Source organism: Alligator mississippiensis, chromosome 9, assembly GCF_030867095.1.
Source record: "Alligator mississippiensis isolate rAllMis1 chromosome 9, rAllMis1, whole genome shotgun sequence".
NCBI lineage: Eukaryota > Metazoa > Chordata > Crocodylia > Alligatoridae > Alligator > Alligator mississippiensis.
The window spans coordinates 45750649-45765868 of record NC_081832.1 but is presented as its reverse complement, the minus strand read 5'-3'; the positions used below and the strand labels follow the sequence as shown (position 1 = coordinate 45765868).

The window sequence follows — 15220 nt, the reverse complement described above, 5'->3', positions numbered from 1 at the left end:
GGTATGTGCTCCCCAGATTTGTGCCTAGGGCAAGGGTGGGCTGCCCATTGCAGGCTCAAGGCTAGGGCCTGTGCCAGCCTCTTCCCAGTGGGGGCTGAGCCAGGAGTGCACTCTGAGTGGGCAGGGCTGGAGCAGGCTCAGCTGTGTTGGGTGGATGACAGCGGCACTGAGGAGTGGCTATGGGGAATTTGGCGGTGATATAATTCCCCCCAGTGCCACCCTTGCTCAGGGCACCAAGGATCCCAAGGGAAAGACAGCAGAGCACAGTGCCCCAAGCAGGGACAGCACTGGGAGGGTAGGCCTGGGGGGCTGTGGTCACCACAGAATTCCCTGTAGTCACCTCTCCCTGTGCAGTTGAACCTACTCCATCCCTGCCTGCTCTGAGCGTAGCCCTGGCCCAGCCCCCCTGCTGTGAAGAGGCTGGCGGAGCCTGGAACTGCCTGCTGCAGGCTCACCCTTACCCTGTACACAAAACTGGGCAAGGCACATGCCTCCCCTGGGAGTGCATGCAATGGTAGGGAGCCGTCCCTACCCCCCTGCACTCCGTGAACAAGCCGCCTGTGGCTCCGTCCCACTCCCCGTCCCAGGGTCACATTCACCATCCTGGCTGGGCAATGTCTGCCCCGCCCCTCTTCCTCCCTCACAGTGGGGACCTTGATCTGCCCCTCCAATACCGCCCCTCCACCGCCACAGTCTTACTGGCAAAGCACTCCTCTCCAAGCTGCTGGGCTGAATTCCTGTAAATCAGTTACTGGATTGGTATTGGCCAATACGGCTGGTTAATATGGTCAATATGGCTATCGGTATTGGCCAAGAAAATTTTTATTGGTGAACCCCTAGATTTCACTGGATATAAAGTAATCTTATAAAACTCTAAATCCTAAGAGTAGTTAAGTAGCTATGCTGTTTTGTCTGGCTTTGGTACCTTCCGGTACTAAGAGATAACACTCTTGCATTTTAGCACCTCTAGCACCTGGTCCAGATTTGTAAAGATCTATCTAAGTGCTGGGCTATCTTGGCAAATTAAGCAATACCTTAAGGACATCTGGACTTCCAACTTGATATGGAAGAGGAGAACATTTAAACAGACAGTATAGATTTCAATTCAGTAAAGATCCGAGATGTGTTAGCTTATCTAAAGGAAAGATGATTTAACAGTTGTCAACCTACTTGTCAAAAAAAAAAAAAAGTGGAAGCTTTAAAGAAAAGGCCATAGGTCTTATTTTGATTATTTTGGCTGATTGGGAACTGGAAGCTTTGGGAAATTCTGACATTTCAAATTCAGAACAAAAAGCTGAAATTTCCCATATATTTTCTTTTTAAGTTGCATGTTCCCCTGGTGTTGGGAACAATTCAGTATAACTTGCTGTGGCTAAAATTTTAATTAACTTTATACTAAGTGATATATTTTTAAGTCAAAATGAATTGAAAAGAGATTATTAAACCAATGTTTAGAAAAAATGTTAGCAAACCAAATTGTCAAAAGAAATGTTTCTGCCAAATGTTTGATTTTAAAAACACATTTTAAATATTGAGATACTTTTAAATTTATTGTTGATCTAGTTGGTTTCCACATCTAAAACCAAATGAAACGCCCTACTTATACAAAAGCTGTAATGCACTAAGTGAGAAGATCTAGTATTTTTTTTAAATCTGCAAAAGCAGCATGATGTAGTTCTGTTTCTGCAAGATTTAGATTCTTCTTTTAATGGATAGTAGCAAAACATCGACTCAGAGGTCTTCCTGGAGTTAGTCTTTTTATGAGACAGACCCTAAAGTGACCTAAAAAAATAAAGGTAGAGCTTTTCTTTGCTTTACGGTGAATGTCCAAGCTGGTTTCAGAAGTTCTAATGCATGTCTGAGACCTCAGTCATCCAGTAAATGCATAGAAGGTAAACTTTGCATATTGTACATTTATAGGGTAAAAAAATAAGCAGGACTCCAAGTAATGGGAAAAAACAGAAAAGAACAATAAATCTTTTTTTCCCTTTATAACTCACATTAAAGAACTGATAGAAACACTTTGATTCAATCTCTGCAGGTTAGTCTAACCTGGCTAGGCTGAATCAGTTTGTAACTGTAAAGACGTCCCAGAAATGCGGGCACATGCCTGCAGTGGCTCAGGCTAGAAGCTGGGGGGCACTAGAGCAGCCCTCCCTTTCCTTCCACAGTGCTGAGTTGAGGGGGGCGTGGCCAGGCCCCAGCAGGATGCTCTGATTACGGAGGCACCCCCTCCCCCCTTCTGACCAGCCCAGCAGGGAATTTATAACATAGGGAATTGATAACACTAATTCAGCGTTAATCACCCCATTAAGACAACAACAGAGGGACATTACCAGCTCTCTGTTGATTCTGCATTTTAAGTACAAAAATTCACATGGTCCAAACAATCTTCTAGAAAATTACATCCAGTTTTGTTTCATTTGGCACCAGCACATTGGTTCAGTTTGTAGCAAAGAGGTATGTTGAAATGGCTGTATTTGTGCATTTGTCACTGTAATATCTTGGACAAAGCGTCACTTAGGGGTAAATTAAAGCTCATTCATCCAAACACTGGCAATAGTAGTAGCCAGCCTCAGGTCAGTCTTCCCTTTTAGGATATAGAGGGCATTCTCTTGGAGGTGGCAGCTATATACTCTATGGAATGTAAGTGCCTAGATATTGCATTAAAAAAAAGAGATTTTTAATTTTATCTGTCTGTACTACAAGGGATATTTCTATACTGAGATCCACTCCTGTTTCTCTGGTCAGAGTTGTCATTGCAGGGTGTTTTTGTCACTTTCTGGGGAAGAAAAAAGTCATGGTGGTTGATTGCATTTGTCTATTTCCTATCATCACATCTGTGTGGGGGCTTGTGACAGTATTGAGTTGTAAGTATGAAAAAGGGAGCAAGAATTCAGTTGCTTTTTTGCCCTCAGAACAGAATTGTTCTTTCTAAATCAAATCTAGGCCTCTTGTGATATCAGTCAGTTTGTTGAGGAGGGTTTATTCAGTTAAGTCTTATTGCATGCAACTTTTGCTTACTATACCTACCTTTTTATATCTGTTTTGGAAGATCATGCCAAAATGACACTTTGCCAGTTTGTTTACTTTAAACTAGGTAAGTAACACTATGTAGATACTCATGGCCTTATCAGAGTCCTTCACATTGATTAGCTTGCCACTGCAATATCTCTTTGGACTAGAAACATTTCATTCTTACTTTACAGATAGGAAACTGAAGTATAGGGATGAAGTGACTTTTATATAAGGTCCTATAGAATCAAGACACATGCACTCCATTGCAACATAATTTAGAAGCAGTATAGTTTTTATAGCTATTGGCAGTTCTGGCAGGATAACTCAGAAGAGGATAACTAGCATCAAGGAGCTCAGAGAATGACTGATTGCCCCCCCTACCCCCCTTTTTTATTTTATTTTTTTTTTTGTAGTATATAGCCTTTTAACTATAGGCTTCATTACTTTTATATATTCAAGTTGGTTAATCTCTTGGAATTTACCAAATTCTGTTTGGGAAAGGGAAAGCCAAAGTCCTCAGTGATTTGGTTGGGTACTTCTTTGCAGGCATTTCAATATAACCTCAATTCAGCATCCACCAGTGTTGTTTGTATTCACTGGGATCTGAGCACTTCTGAAAATGAAGTCAATATAGAAGCTGAGGTCAGTAGAAAATCTGCCCATAGGTAGTTCTCGCAGCTCAAGCATTTGAAAATGAGTTTACCTTTATAAAAAAAAAAAAAATGTGTGTGGTGTGTGATGTCTTTTGGGCTCTCTGTTTGCCTTTTGGTTTGGGGGCTTTTAAGATGTAGTGGGGGTTTGGGTGTTCTTGTCAACCTGAAATATTTTTTAATGAGGGTTGATGTTCTTGTAGTCACAGATTCCCTTGAGCTGGAGTTTTAAGTAAAATGGTATATGTTTGTGTGTTTGAAAGAGTGGCATAATTTTTTTTTATATTTACTAAAATATCAAATAGCTCTAGAATCCCAGAAGAAAGTGCACTGGCAACATTCTGTAATATTTACATGGCTACAACAGGTATTGATTTCAGTGTGTATTCATGAGAGAATACATTAGCAGCTTTAGAAATGACCATGTAAGAATGACTTCTTTTTCAGCAGATGCACGCAACATGTGTGGCCAAAACCATAGGCACTTTAGTAGAAAGGATAAAAAAGGTTCATTTTAATTACCATTGGCTATCTAGACCTAACACATGTAGTGCTGATTTATATTCCACTGTATATCTTAGAAGAAAGTTTGTCCAACTGTTGGCTTGTCTTCACTGGGTTTTGCTGTTTAATAGGTATATGCAATGCCCTAATTTGACTGCTAGAATATTAGTTAATGGAAATCACATTCAGTAGAAAAGGCTTGTTTAATTCCAGGGGTATAGGTTGTGGCTGTGTTAGTCTAAGGACATGGGCAGACAAGGTAAGATTTCAGATATCAGATTTATCCAAAGAAAAGAAATTTGTTTGATTCCAAGCAGCTTATGCAGGCACTGCCATTTGTGGGGAAGGCTTGAGAATGAATTTTTAATTACCAAACTTAAATATATCTTAAAGTAGAGTCCTTAATGAGGCTAAACCTGCAGCCATACAGTGTTACCCTTATAAAGTCTGTTTCAAATATACAACTGCAGTTTTCGGGGGGGGGGGGGGGGGGTGTATTGTTCTGTTTTCATATTCATGGCAGCACAAAGAATTTTTTTAAGGCAGATTATAAAATTGCGTGAAAACTAAATTAAAAGGATTGCTGTAGGGGCAAAAAGCTAACAGTGACTCTAAAAGCTGACACAGCTTTAACTGTAGCGCTATAAAAAGCAGCCCTATAACTGCACAAGGAAAAAATAGTTATGCACTTGGAGGACAGTCATCCCAGGGTATGCTACTGCTCTTGTTTACCTAGCCATTTAGCATTTGAAATATACCTCTGATCTTGAGAGCTGCTTCAGCTTGCATCATTCATCACTCCATTTGGAAGCAAGAGAGGGAGAGAGATTTTGCACTGTAAATTTACTTGAGCTTTAGCATTACTAATGAAGTTGGTAAAAGGCTTCATTTAAGTATACATACAAAAAACTAGAACTCTTGGTTCCAAAATGATACCTTTTATTAGACCAACTGGGAAATCACAAGAAAATTGTCCTTTTCTGCAAGCTTTTGGGATCAAAGTCCCTTCGTCAGTCTGTGGGAAAAATATAGATGGTACAAGATGGTAAAAAGTCCTCATAGGCAGGAAATAAACTTCATTTTTGCACAGAGCCTTCCTACATATGGGGACTTTTTACCATCTATACTTTTCCCACAGCCTGATGAAGGAATTTTGATCCCGAAAGCTTGCAGAAAAGGACAGTTTTCTTGCGATTTCCCAGTTGGTCTAATAAAAGGTATCATTTTGGAACCAAGAGTTCTAGTTTTTTGTATGTCTTTTTGTCTCAGACCAACACAGCTACCAAGTACACCCCTCACTGAAGTATATTAACATGTGATTGGTGTCTACGACTGCCCCAGGAATGTGTGTTCTCCATCTATAAATGCAAAACTCTAGAACTCCTAGTTCAGAGATGATGCCTTTTATTAGACCAACTAAGAAATCACAAAAATCTTTTTCTGCAAGCTTTCGGGTACACATGCCCTTCCTCAGGCTCGGGGAAAATTAAAGATGGTAAAAAGTCCCCATAGGTAGAAGATATTTTATTATAAAGTTTATAAAATTTTTGCAAAGGAAATGAATTAAAAAAGATAGTAGTATATGGCTGTAATTTTATATTAACTTTCTTAAAACTTTATGTAGAGGTGTTTCATTTAAAAAGCTCTCCACTTTCTCAGCTTTTCTCTAAAAGAATGTTAGCAACCTGGTTCATCTGTGCTGTTACTTTCATTATATTTTGACTAGCCAATTGACCGGGGAGGTGGGGGCCTCTAATTGTTTGTCAGCCAATCAGAGCGCAAATCAAGTATTACAGATGGATAGACTTAGGCTTCTTTAATATTAGAATTTTTGTGGGATGTTATTTTTTAACTATTCTTTTCGTATCATTTGCTGCTTTGAGCAGGTAGTTTTTTCCATTTCTAATAAGACAGTGCTCAATGTTCATCTTAGTTAATTTGTCTTTGTGCAGTTTTTATACCTCCTTATGTTCAAATGGAACTATATTGGAGTTCAGAATAGCAAGTTGCCATTCACTTGTCGTATAAGGAATATAACTCGCTTTAGATTTATCCTTCTCTTGCAAGACCTAATATGCAAAATATCTTCAATTACTAAACAAAATCAACCCTGTCTCCCTCCCATGTGCTCTTAAAAGGTAGTTGTTAACAAGGTCTTAGTTTCAAGATGGCTGGTTAAAGAGAAGGTGTCAAATAGAAGGTCAAACAAACTCTTGGCCTGAAATTCCAGTATCACAAGGATTCTAGGCCAGTTTCTGGGAATTCCAGCCAGTTGCTGGAATAACCTAGCAAATGTGGTGTTATGGATCTCAAAGTATCAAAGCATTGTTAGAACTAAACTATGTGAAGTGGTTTTTTTTAATGCAGCTTTATCTATACACAGTAGTAAAGGCACTTGCATGCAAAGGTACTTTTTTAAAGTTGTAGGTAAACTGCATGATACTATGCCAGCTGATCACTAGGCTTGTGAAATTTTTAAATGCTTATCCTGTGAGTTTATGCTTATCCATGTCTGCATGTTGTGATGAACATTCAGAAGAGAAAGGGGTTAGTAGATATGGTAATGCACTCTCAGTCTCATCCCTCCTCTGTCAGCCATTTCTTTCAGCCCTTTTAAAAAATAAAATAGCGGGTTTCTAGCTTTTGTTGTTGTTGTGTTGTTTTGTTTTGTTTTGTTTTGTTTTGTTTTGTTTTGTTTTGTTTTGTTTTACTCTTATATAGGAATGGGAATTTTAACAGTTACTTCAAGTGTCACTAAAGTGTTGCCCTTGTACATTCAAATAGAAACATCCTCTCCAATGAGTAAATGGGAACATTTGAAGTTGTTCTTCTCATTTGAATGACTGTTGTTTTATGATCTGCTAGCCTGAGACAGAACAGATGTCACTGGTGATTACAAATCTTTTAAATTGACTCAAAAGAATTTGGAGAGTGTGCATTTCTTGAAAGCTTACTGTTCACAGAAAAAATGAAAGGTTACAGGGTTTGCTTCTTACTGCAGAAATAATAACTTATTTTCTAAAAGTGTCATTTTTTTTCTTTTTTTTTAATCTCCCTTCAATATAGGTTGCCAATTTGGCTTGTTCCATCTCAAACAATGAAGAAGGCGTGAAACTTGTTCGCATGTCAGCAAGCCAGCTTGAAGCCCTCTGCCCTCAGGTAATGAGCAAGCTTGAGTATTTCATACACGAACATAAGGAAAAAGGTGGGGCTGATCTGGATTTTGGGGAATGGAAACTTCAGTTAGAAACTTCTTCACTAATGATACCCAGCAGAAGAGCTAAACTGTAATCTAGGCTAAGTGATTTCTCTTCCTGCTACTAGTACATAAAAGTTCCAATCTCAGTTGGATCACAACGGAAACTGCTAGATAAATCAGTGAAACCACAGAGCAGCATGTATGCATACTTATATTTCGGGAAAATGTAATACGAAGGCAAAACTGCTGTTTCTATCAAACACATCTCAGAATGGAGAGCTTTAATATATTTAAATGTTCTTGTCAAATAGTAGAGTGCATAAACATGCAGCTTTTCTTTGATATACTGGGTGTGTTTAAACCATTTCAATTTGTGACTAGAATTACCTTTTGGATTCAGTCTGTTGCAAACAAGAAATCAAGTCAGTAGAAGCACTAGACTGTACCAAGCTGTCATTTTTAATCACCTAAATCTTGATATGTAAAAACATCAACAACTAGGTAATATGAGTGGACTTGAGATCTTGGTGAATGTTGGGTCTCACAGTTCCTTAATGGAAGCTGAATGACAAATTCAGAGCTCTGAAACGTAAATAAACCATTACAGATAGGAATGAACAGAAGTGTGTATTTGAAAATTACATTAAGTTTGTCCATTGGTTCCTGTGAGAGGGTGATCTGTCTCCTTAAGATTGTTTATTTTGAATTTTAGGCTTTTCCTGTATCGATATATTTAGACATTTGTGGTATTCTGGATAGGTGCGAGAGAGAGAGAAACGTAAAAAAAAAAAAAAAAAAAAAAAAGCTTTAGCTTGGCTTCTTTCTAGTATTTTTGGAAAACCAGAAAAATGTAGTTAAATGGGCAAAACTACATGAACCTAAATGGCGAACTTTAAAAAATGCTCTCCTGCTGGAAGAAATGTTGGATCTTCTTTGACTTTTTTTATTACCCAAGTGTGGAAAAAGAGAGAGAGCAGTATTTATTAAACACTAAAATAAGTTTGGCAGTTGTTTATGGATTCACTCATGGCCAGTGTCCATTATTAGCCTGTGCAGGGAAAATAGAGTTTATAGGTTAAAAGTGGAATGATTTTGGCAGCTATAGAAAGGTTGTTCCAAACCTGTATGTGGTATGCATGAAGATGCTGAATTGATGAACACAGTAAAAATGTAGATACGAGAATCAGTCCTCTCCAGGAAGTCATGAAATAGATGCATTTTTTGGAAGCTTCCTAAGTGCTGGGTGGTGTCCCAGTGCCAAGTCCCTGTATTTCAGAAGAAGGGGTAATTAAAATAATCAATTCTATTTCAGTATTTGTAAAAATAGACATACTGGATCATATTTCTGAAAAAGCCTACTTGCATCCATTACCAGGTGCAGACACAGAAGCAGAGGCTAAGTAGAGACCCTTTCTTTTAAGGTATTGGCAAAGCACAATGAACCAGATTTATCAGTCAAACACAGCATCCAAGTGTGATTCTTTTAAACCTGTTACAGTAGGGGTGGGCAGTTATTTCAGCTGGAGCACCACTTAATGAGTTTTGGTGAGCTGTTGAGAGCCCCACAAACAAAATTAATGGTGAAGATATTTTAACAAATTACAGAAACAAAACAAATCGTATGCTAAAAATCAAATATCTACTATAAAATATTTTAATTTTATTTCAAAAAATTATTTTTGTCCTGCTTTATTTTTTTTAGTAGTGTATAGAGAGGTGAGACGCTCAGCCAAGGGAGGACCCCATCCCCAGCAGAGCCCTGCCACCCCACAAATCATAATGGAGTTTCTGCTTCATCCTGCACCCTGACATGCCCCTCAAGAGCCTCCCGCACCCCAAACTGGTCTGCCCCCCCACTTCTTTCCATCCACACTTGCCCCTATAAAGCCTGAGGAAGCCCAGCAGCCCCCTCTAGCCTGCCCCAGCTTCCAGCCAGGGTCATGCAGGCTGCCCCCATCTGCAGCCCAGGGGCCTTACTTCCTTCAGGAGGAGCCTTAGCTCTAGCCCCAGGGCACTGGGAGCAGCCTCACGTGGGCAGATGGGATGGGAGCCTCACTGGCTTCAGCCAGAAAGCAGCTGGTGGCTGGGCCAGCCCCTGGCAGTGTATGTAGCAAAGCAGGAGACAGGTCCAGGGCTGGGCTTCACCTGCTGGGAAGTGCCAAGGAAGCTTCACTGCCCCCAGGCACAGGTGCAGAGCACCCACTGCATAGTCCTAGCACCTGGGGTGGCTTCCACGAGCTCTGAGCCAGAGGCAGGCAAGGAGCTGCCAGCACAGCCCAAGTAGAAGCAGCAAGGCTCCAGTGAGGCTTGCCTTAAGCATGCCATGCAGAGCCAGGTAGGCAAGGTTGCTTCTGTCCAGTGTCCCCTGTAGTACCAGCAGAGGTCAGAGCTGGAGCTCCACCAGGGCCTAAGCCTGAGTGCAGCTCACCCAGGGCCTACCCCGCAATGACTGGCAGGTGGAGCTGCTTCCACCCAGCATCCCCTGCAGTGCCAGCTGAGGCCAGAGCCGGAGCCATCACCTGCCCACAGGCCGAATAGAATCAGTTGGTCGGCCAGGTGCGGTCCATAGGCCATGTTTTGCCCACCCCTGTTCCAGGGTGTATTTAGTCAGTGTCATGTTTATCAGGTTAGCTGCACTTCTTTTCCTTTATATCCATATGACTGCAGCTCCTCAGATCTGACTAAAATCTCGTTTTCTTTGGGGAAAAAGCATGCTTCTGGATTCAATATAAGTCATATCACTTGGTATTTACAGAAACAAAGAAATGAGATAACACCTATACCATAGTAAGGGATCATGTAGGAAAGTGAGAATGTATCTATTTAAAGGAAGTGTTGTGACTGAAAAGTTGAAATTGAAATGTAGTGTACAATAAACCAGCAAATGGACCATCAGCATTTACTATAGTGTGAATATGTAGTCACTGCTTCAGGAGAATAAAATTCTTACTTAAATAATTGCTTACTGCAGAAACATGTGGCCCAGTCAGTTATTTAATCATAACAGCTATATCTTAATTTGCTGAAACTTTAACCTATGTTAGAGACTAGCCTTTGCTTTTAAAAAGGAGCAGAAGTAAGGAAGTGAAAGTATACGGCTACCATAGTATTTGGTTACTGGCAAACAAGGAAAGTTTGAATACAGGTTAAGAAAAATATATCTAATTCAATATGTGGGCTCTGAGGCTCTCAAACTTACAATTTGGTTTTACAGTAAAGCAAAGAGGTTCACCTAAAAGCTCTACAGATGGCAATAGTTAAATTTGCTTAATATGACCACATTCTTGAAAATTAGCTCTTGCTAATGACTATTTGATTTTTCCCATGCATGAATCTCCAGTTAATCTGTTTGAAACTTAAATGTCGGGGAGAGCATTTGTAATATCAAGAATTTATTATTGATGTAGGAAGAAAAAAACCTTAGGAAAATCATACACACTAGCCATCATTTTTTTTTCTTTTTCTTTTTTTTACTATAACTTTTACATTAAAAGTAATATGCTAAGCATTAAGGTTCAGTGTGACAGGAAGCTTATATAGCACCTAAGGACCCATCACGGGCAGTGGAAGACCTAAACAGCATGAGCTTTCTTTCTTAGAAGTTAGTTTTTCATCTCACCTGAACTTATTCTCCTTGTGTCTACTGATAGGTGAACAAAATTCTCTGACCTCTCAGGATCAGCATCATATAACTTAATGACTGTGTCATATTCCAGAGGTGGTGTGTAAACGATAAGGAAAAGCAAAGACATTTGTAGTATAGGTATAGATGAGGAAGAAACAATAACCTTACACAGCAAAATACCATATTTATTTGAATAGATTATAAGACAGGTGGGCAAAATGCAGCCCGGGGGCTGGATGCGGCCCACCAGGCCATTCTATCCGGTCCACGGGGCCCCTAAAAAATTTAGAAAATTTATGTTTATCTGCCTTGGGATGCCTGTCATGCAGCCCTCAATGTCTTGCCAAAACTCAGTAAGCAGCCCTCTGCCTAAAATAATTGCCCACCCCTGTTATAAGATGACCTCCAATAATTAGATTCTATATATGGAAAATGTATAAATTTATTATACTTTTCCAGGTATAGAATCTAATTATTGGAGGTTTGCCTTGAATTTGTGCTACAGCAAGGAAAATAAATCTGGGGGATCATTGCTTATAGATATCTGGTAAAACAAATGGTAACATATGCTGATCACACCTACTGACAAAGCACACAAATGATACCAACCATGAAGATTCCTGTGTAGGAGCTGGCAAATACTAAGAAAAAGTTAAAATGTAATGTAAATTATGTTTGCAGGGTTTTGAAAATTAGACATGCCCTGTGGGGTTTTCAGCTCTCCCTGTGCCTGCAGTATCAGCCTCCAGTCCACTGATGGCCAGGAAGAGGCCATCTCTTTTCTTTGTGCCAAAGACCTTGTATACAAGTATATTCAACTCTTTTTTTACTCTCCTCAACAGGCTATTTCATCTCTTCTGAATTTATAAACCAATGAATACCTCCACAAACTATTCCAGTACCAGTGCAGGTTCCTTGAGATATTTTAATTGGCACTTCTGTAGAAACAGGCAATCTCAAATGCTAAAGACAAATAAACACTTAAGTAGTACAGAAAACATGGCTATCCAGCTTTCTTCAAAGAGGACATGCAGGGGGGCAAATAAGATGAAGTCATAACTGCACAGTAAACTTGAGCAGATATCTTTGTTTCTTTTATCTATCAGGGTAAGGGAGAGAGGGAATAAGCCCAAAAGAAAGGTTGCAAGTAGCCGTAGATCTTACCGCTTAAAGGCTGAGTATTTCATCACTGGCAGAATTTACTCTGTGGACTACACTATGAGAACAGCTTCTAGCTAAAATAAATCCCTGAAGCTTGCTAGTGTATCTTGTGTTCAAATTTGGTGAAATGCATAAATAAACAGCACAAATGGTGGAAAAATAAGTATGGTAAATTCTTCTAATTCTTATATTTGATTTTTTTAGGAAGGGGTGGGTGCGTGTGTATGTAATAAGTCCCCCACGTGAGTAACCTTTGAAAGTGATTGGATGCTAAGCTAGAAAATTGCTTTTAATCCAGAACAGTGTGTCTGCACAGGTCGTTACACCAGTATAACTATAGGGGCAGGTACCCATATAGAAAAATCCAAAGTGTCACTTGCACTCTTGTAACATGTCAGAATAAACCATTTAATGTAGTTATGTTAAGTAATTGGGACAATTAAAAATCAAAGCAGTGATTTTATTTTTTGCCCTTTGGTTTGACAAGCATATCTCATTTACTGGCAATACTCCTAGAGAAGTTTTTTTAAAAAGTCTCTAGTTTCTTGTATTTTATTTCCAGGTGCATCAGTTTATTAGTGCCTGCAGAGAGTTTTTAGCCACATTGAAGTACATCAAGGGGTCAGCACATCAGACATGATTCCAGCATGTAAATAAAGATGACTTAATTGTTCTTATCAGGAGCATCTTTTGCATCTCCACAAAGATGGGATTTTGGGGGAGAGGGCTTGCAGGGGAGATTATAAAGAAGTATCAGTCTACATTTTGAATGTGCCCAATTTAATCCTGAACAGTTTTAGTAGCAACGAGTAAGCAGATTCCACTTTCTTTAAGACAGACTTTTTGTAACCAAAGTAACATTTTTACAGGTGTTAAAAGCATCTAAAAAGGAAAGTGAAGCTGTTCTTATTTTGTACACTTTTCCTCATAAGCAGACCTGTTGACTATATTGTACTCTCTGCTACCCTCCCAAGCTCTTTTTTTTCTCTTAGTCCCTTTGGCTAGGGACAGACGCTCAACAAGCCTGAGCCTGAATTGATTCAATCTTTGCATGTTTGTCTAACCTGGCTAGGCTAAATCAGTTTTGTAACTAGACAGAGAAATGCAGGCACATGCCTACAGTGGCTCAGGCTAGAACCTGGGAGGGTGCTAGAGCAGCCCTCCCTTCCCTTCTAAAATGCTGAGCTGAGGGGGGCGTGGCCAGGCCCTGGCAGGATACTGTGAATAGGGAGGGTTCCAGCTGGAAATGTTCATCACCCCAACTCAGTGTTTATTACCCCATTAAGAAAACAGAGGGGCATTACTGGTTATCTTTTGTTTCTGCCTTTGTCCTCTGTGCTACAAGGTAGCCAGTATGTGGTCTGCTAGCTAATGCTGAGAGGTGTCTGTGAAGGATGGGAGATGCCTGCTTAGAGTGGGGTGGGGGGAGCAGAAGCCAGGCAGATGCCTGCAGAGACTGCCCAAGCTCCAGCCAGAGAGCAGAGCAAAGGGAAGGGGACAGCCCTCCTGTGGAGCAGCGAGCCCCGGCCAGCCCAGAGAGCATGCCAGGATGCTGGAGGAGTCCGATTTAATTTAAACCAGCAAGGGGTCTAGGATAGTCATTGCATAAACCAGTTTGCACCAAATCAGTTAAGTCAGATACTACATTCAACCAGGTGCATCTCAAACTAGTTTATGTGCACTGAACATCTGTTTTGTTACGGGTTTAAACCAGTTTCCGATCACTTAAACCAGTTTATATGTAATGTCTGTCCCTTTCACTGCAGAACTGGATAACTACTGGTGCATTCCTTGTATTTCCTTTAAAGCAGCAATAAATTTTGCTTGAAGGATGAGGACGCAGTTGCCAACTTTATTACAGACTTTTGCATAAGGAGACATTTCTACTACCCCTTGTCCTTGATTTGGGTCCCTTTCCTTGCAGAACGCAGGCAGCTCTCAGGGCCAGTCCAAGTAAGAGCCTTGCCTCTGCAAGACTCAGAGTGCAACAATACATGCTGCTCTCCTCTCCAGTTTTCATTCCAGTCTGATTGGTTGGTTGGTTGATTTTTTTTGCCCACATTTTTTAGCCTCCATTTATTGATGGCTGATTTTTCCTACTTTTGTTTTAGCTGTCAGCAGCCAGTTTGGCTTTGGGCATGGAGGTGATATGTTCTCTGAGTCAAGTCCATCAGCTGGGAATCGCCACAAGAAAGGCAGTGTATGCAAAACAGAAAAGCTAATCAAAAGATGGTTCCAAATCTAAAAAGAGCAAGTCCAAATCACTGTTTTTGTTGCTCACAACCCAGTGTGCTCTTTCCTAAAGCACCCCAGATCTCTTTCCTGAGCAGCAGACATTTACCCCAGAACTTTCATGGCAGGCTGCCTTCCAAGTGAAAATTACAGTTCCTCATCCTTGGTGAAAATTGATTTGTATGAACCCCCTTTTCTTATGGTTTTGAATTACCAGCTGAGAGGCAGAGCATCCACTTTTGAGCTGCTTGTTCCAAAAACTGTAACTAGTTCCTTAAAAATAGAAATGCATGGACTTGAAAAAAGGCATGTTGATACAGCTCCAAATTTTCATACTCCAGCTGCCACAATAAATCCAGGAAATCAAAACATAAAGAAAAAGCCAAGTAGCTGCATAAAGGCACTTTGCAGCACCCAATTTTTAAATCCTGGAAGAAAGCGAGCTTACCTGTTTTGGTTTCAGAGCATCTGAAACCAAAACATTTCCTTATCATAGTACTGCGGATGTTTTCATTCTGGAGCTAATGTTGGAAGAAACAGACGATGAACTCAGCCGTAGCAAGAACAATATCCTTAAGGAACAAAAGATTTCTTTCAGTGGAGCAATAGAGACGTAAAAAGCCTTATAGTTGTGTGGGACCACATCAAACTTACAGCCATGATATTACAGATAAAGGAAAATTAGATGCTGGTAAGGTTAAAGAGTTTTCCTCACCAAAGCAGAGCTTTCTTCTAATAACTGTGTGAGTTGGAAGATAATAGAAACAGCCTATTGCGAGAGCTACTAAGCATCACTAAGTTCCTTGCCGACTAGGGGGCTTAAAAGATGAG

At 40.2% G+C, this 15220-nt stretch overlaps 1 protein-coding gene across 1 annotated transcript in view; it reads left to right on the top strand.

Moving 5' to 3' along the window:
- The window catches only part of CTNNA1 (catenin alpha 1), a 175415-nt gene that overhangs the window by 129101 nt on the left and 31094 nt on the right, over nucleotides 1-15220 (top strand). Inside the window, exon 10 of the mRNA XM_014606559.3 lies at nucleotides 7239-7331. Within this exon, the coding sequence (XP_014462045.1) occupies nucleotides 7239-7331 (93 nt within the window). The remainder of the gene's footprint in view (nucleotides 1-7238; nucleotides 7332-15220) is intronic.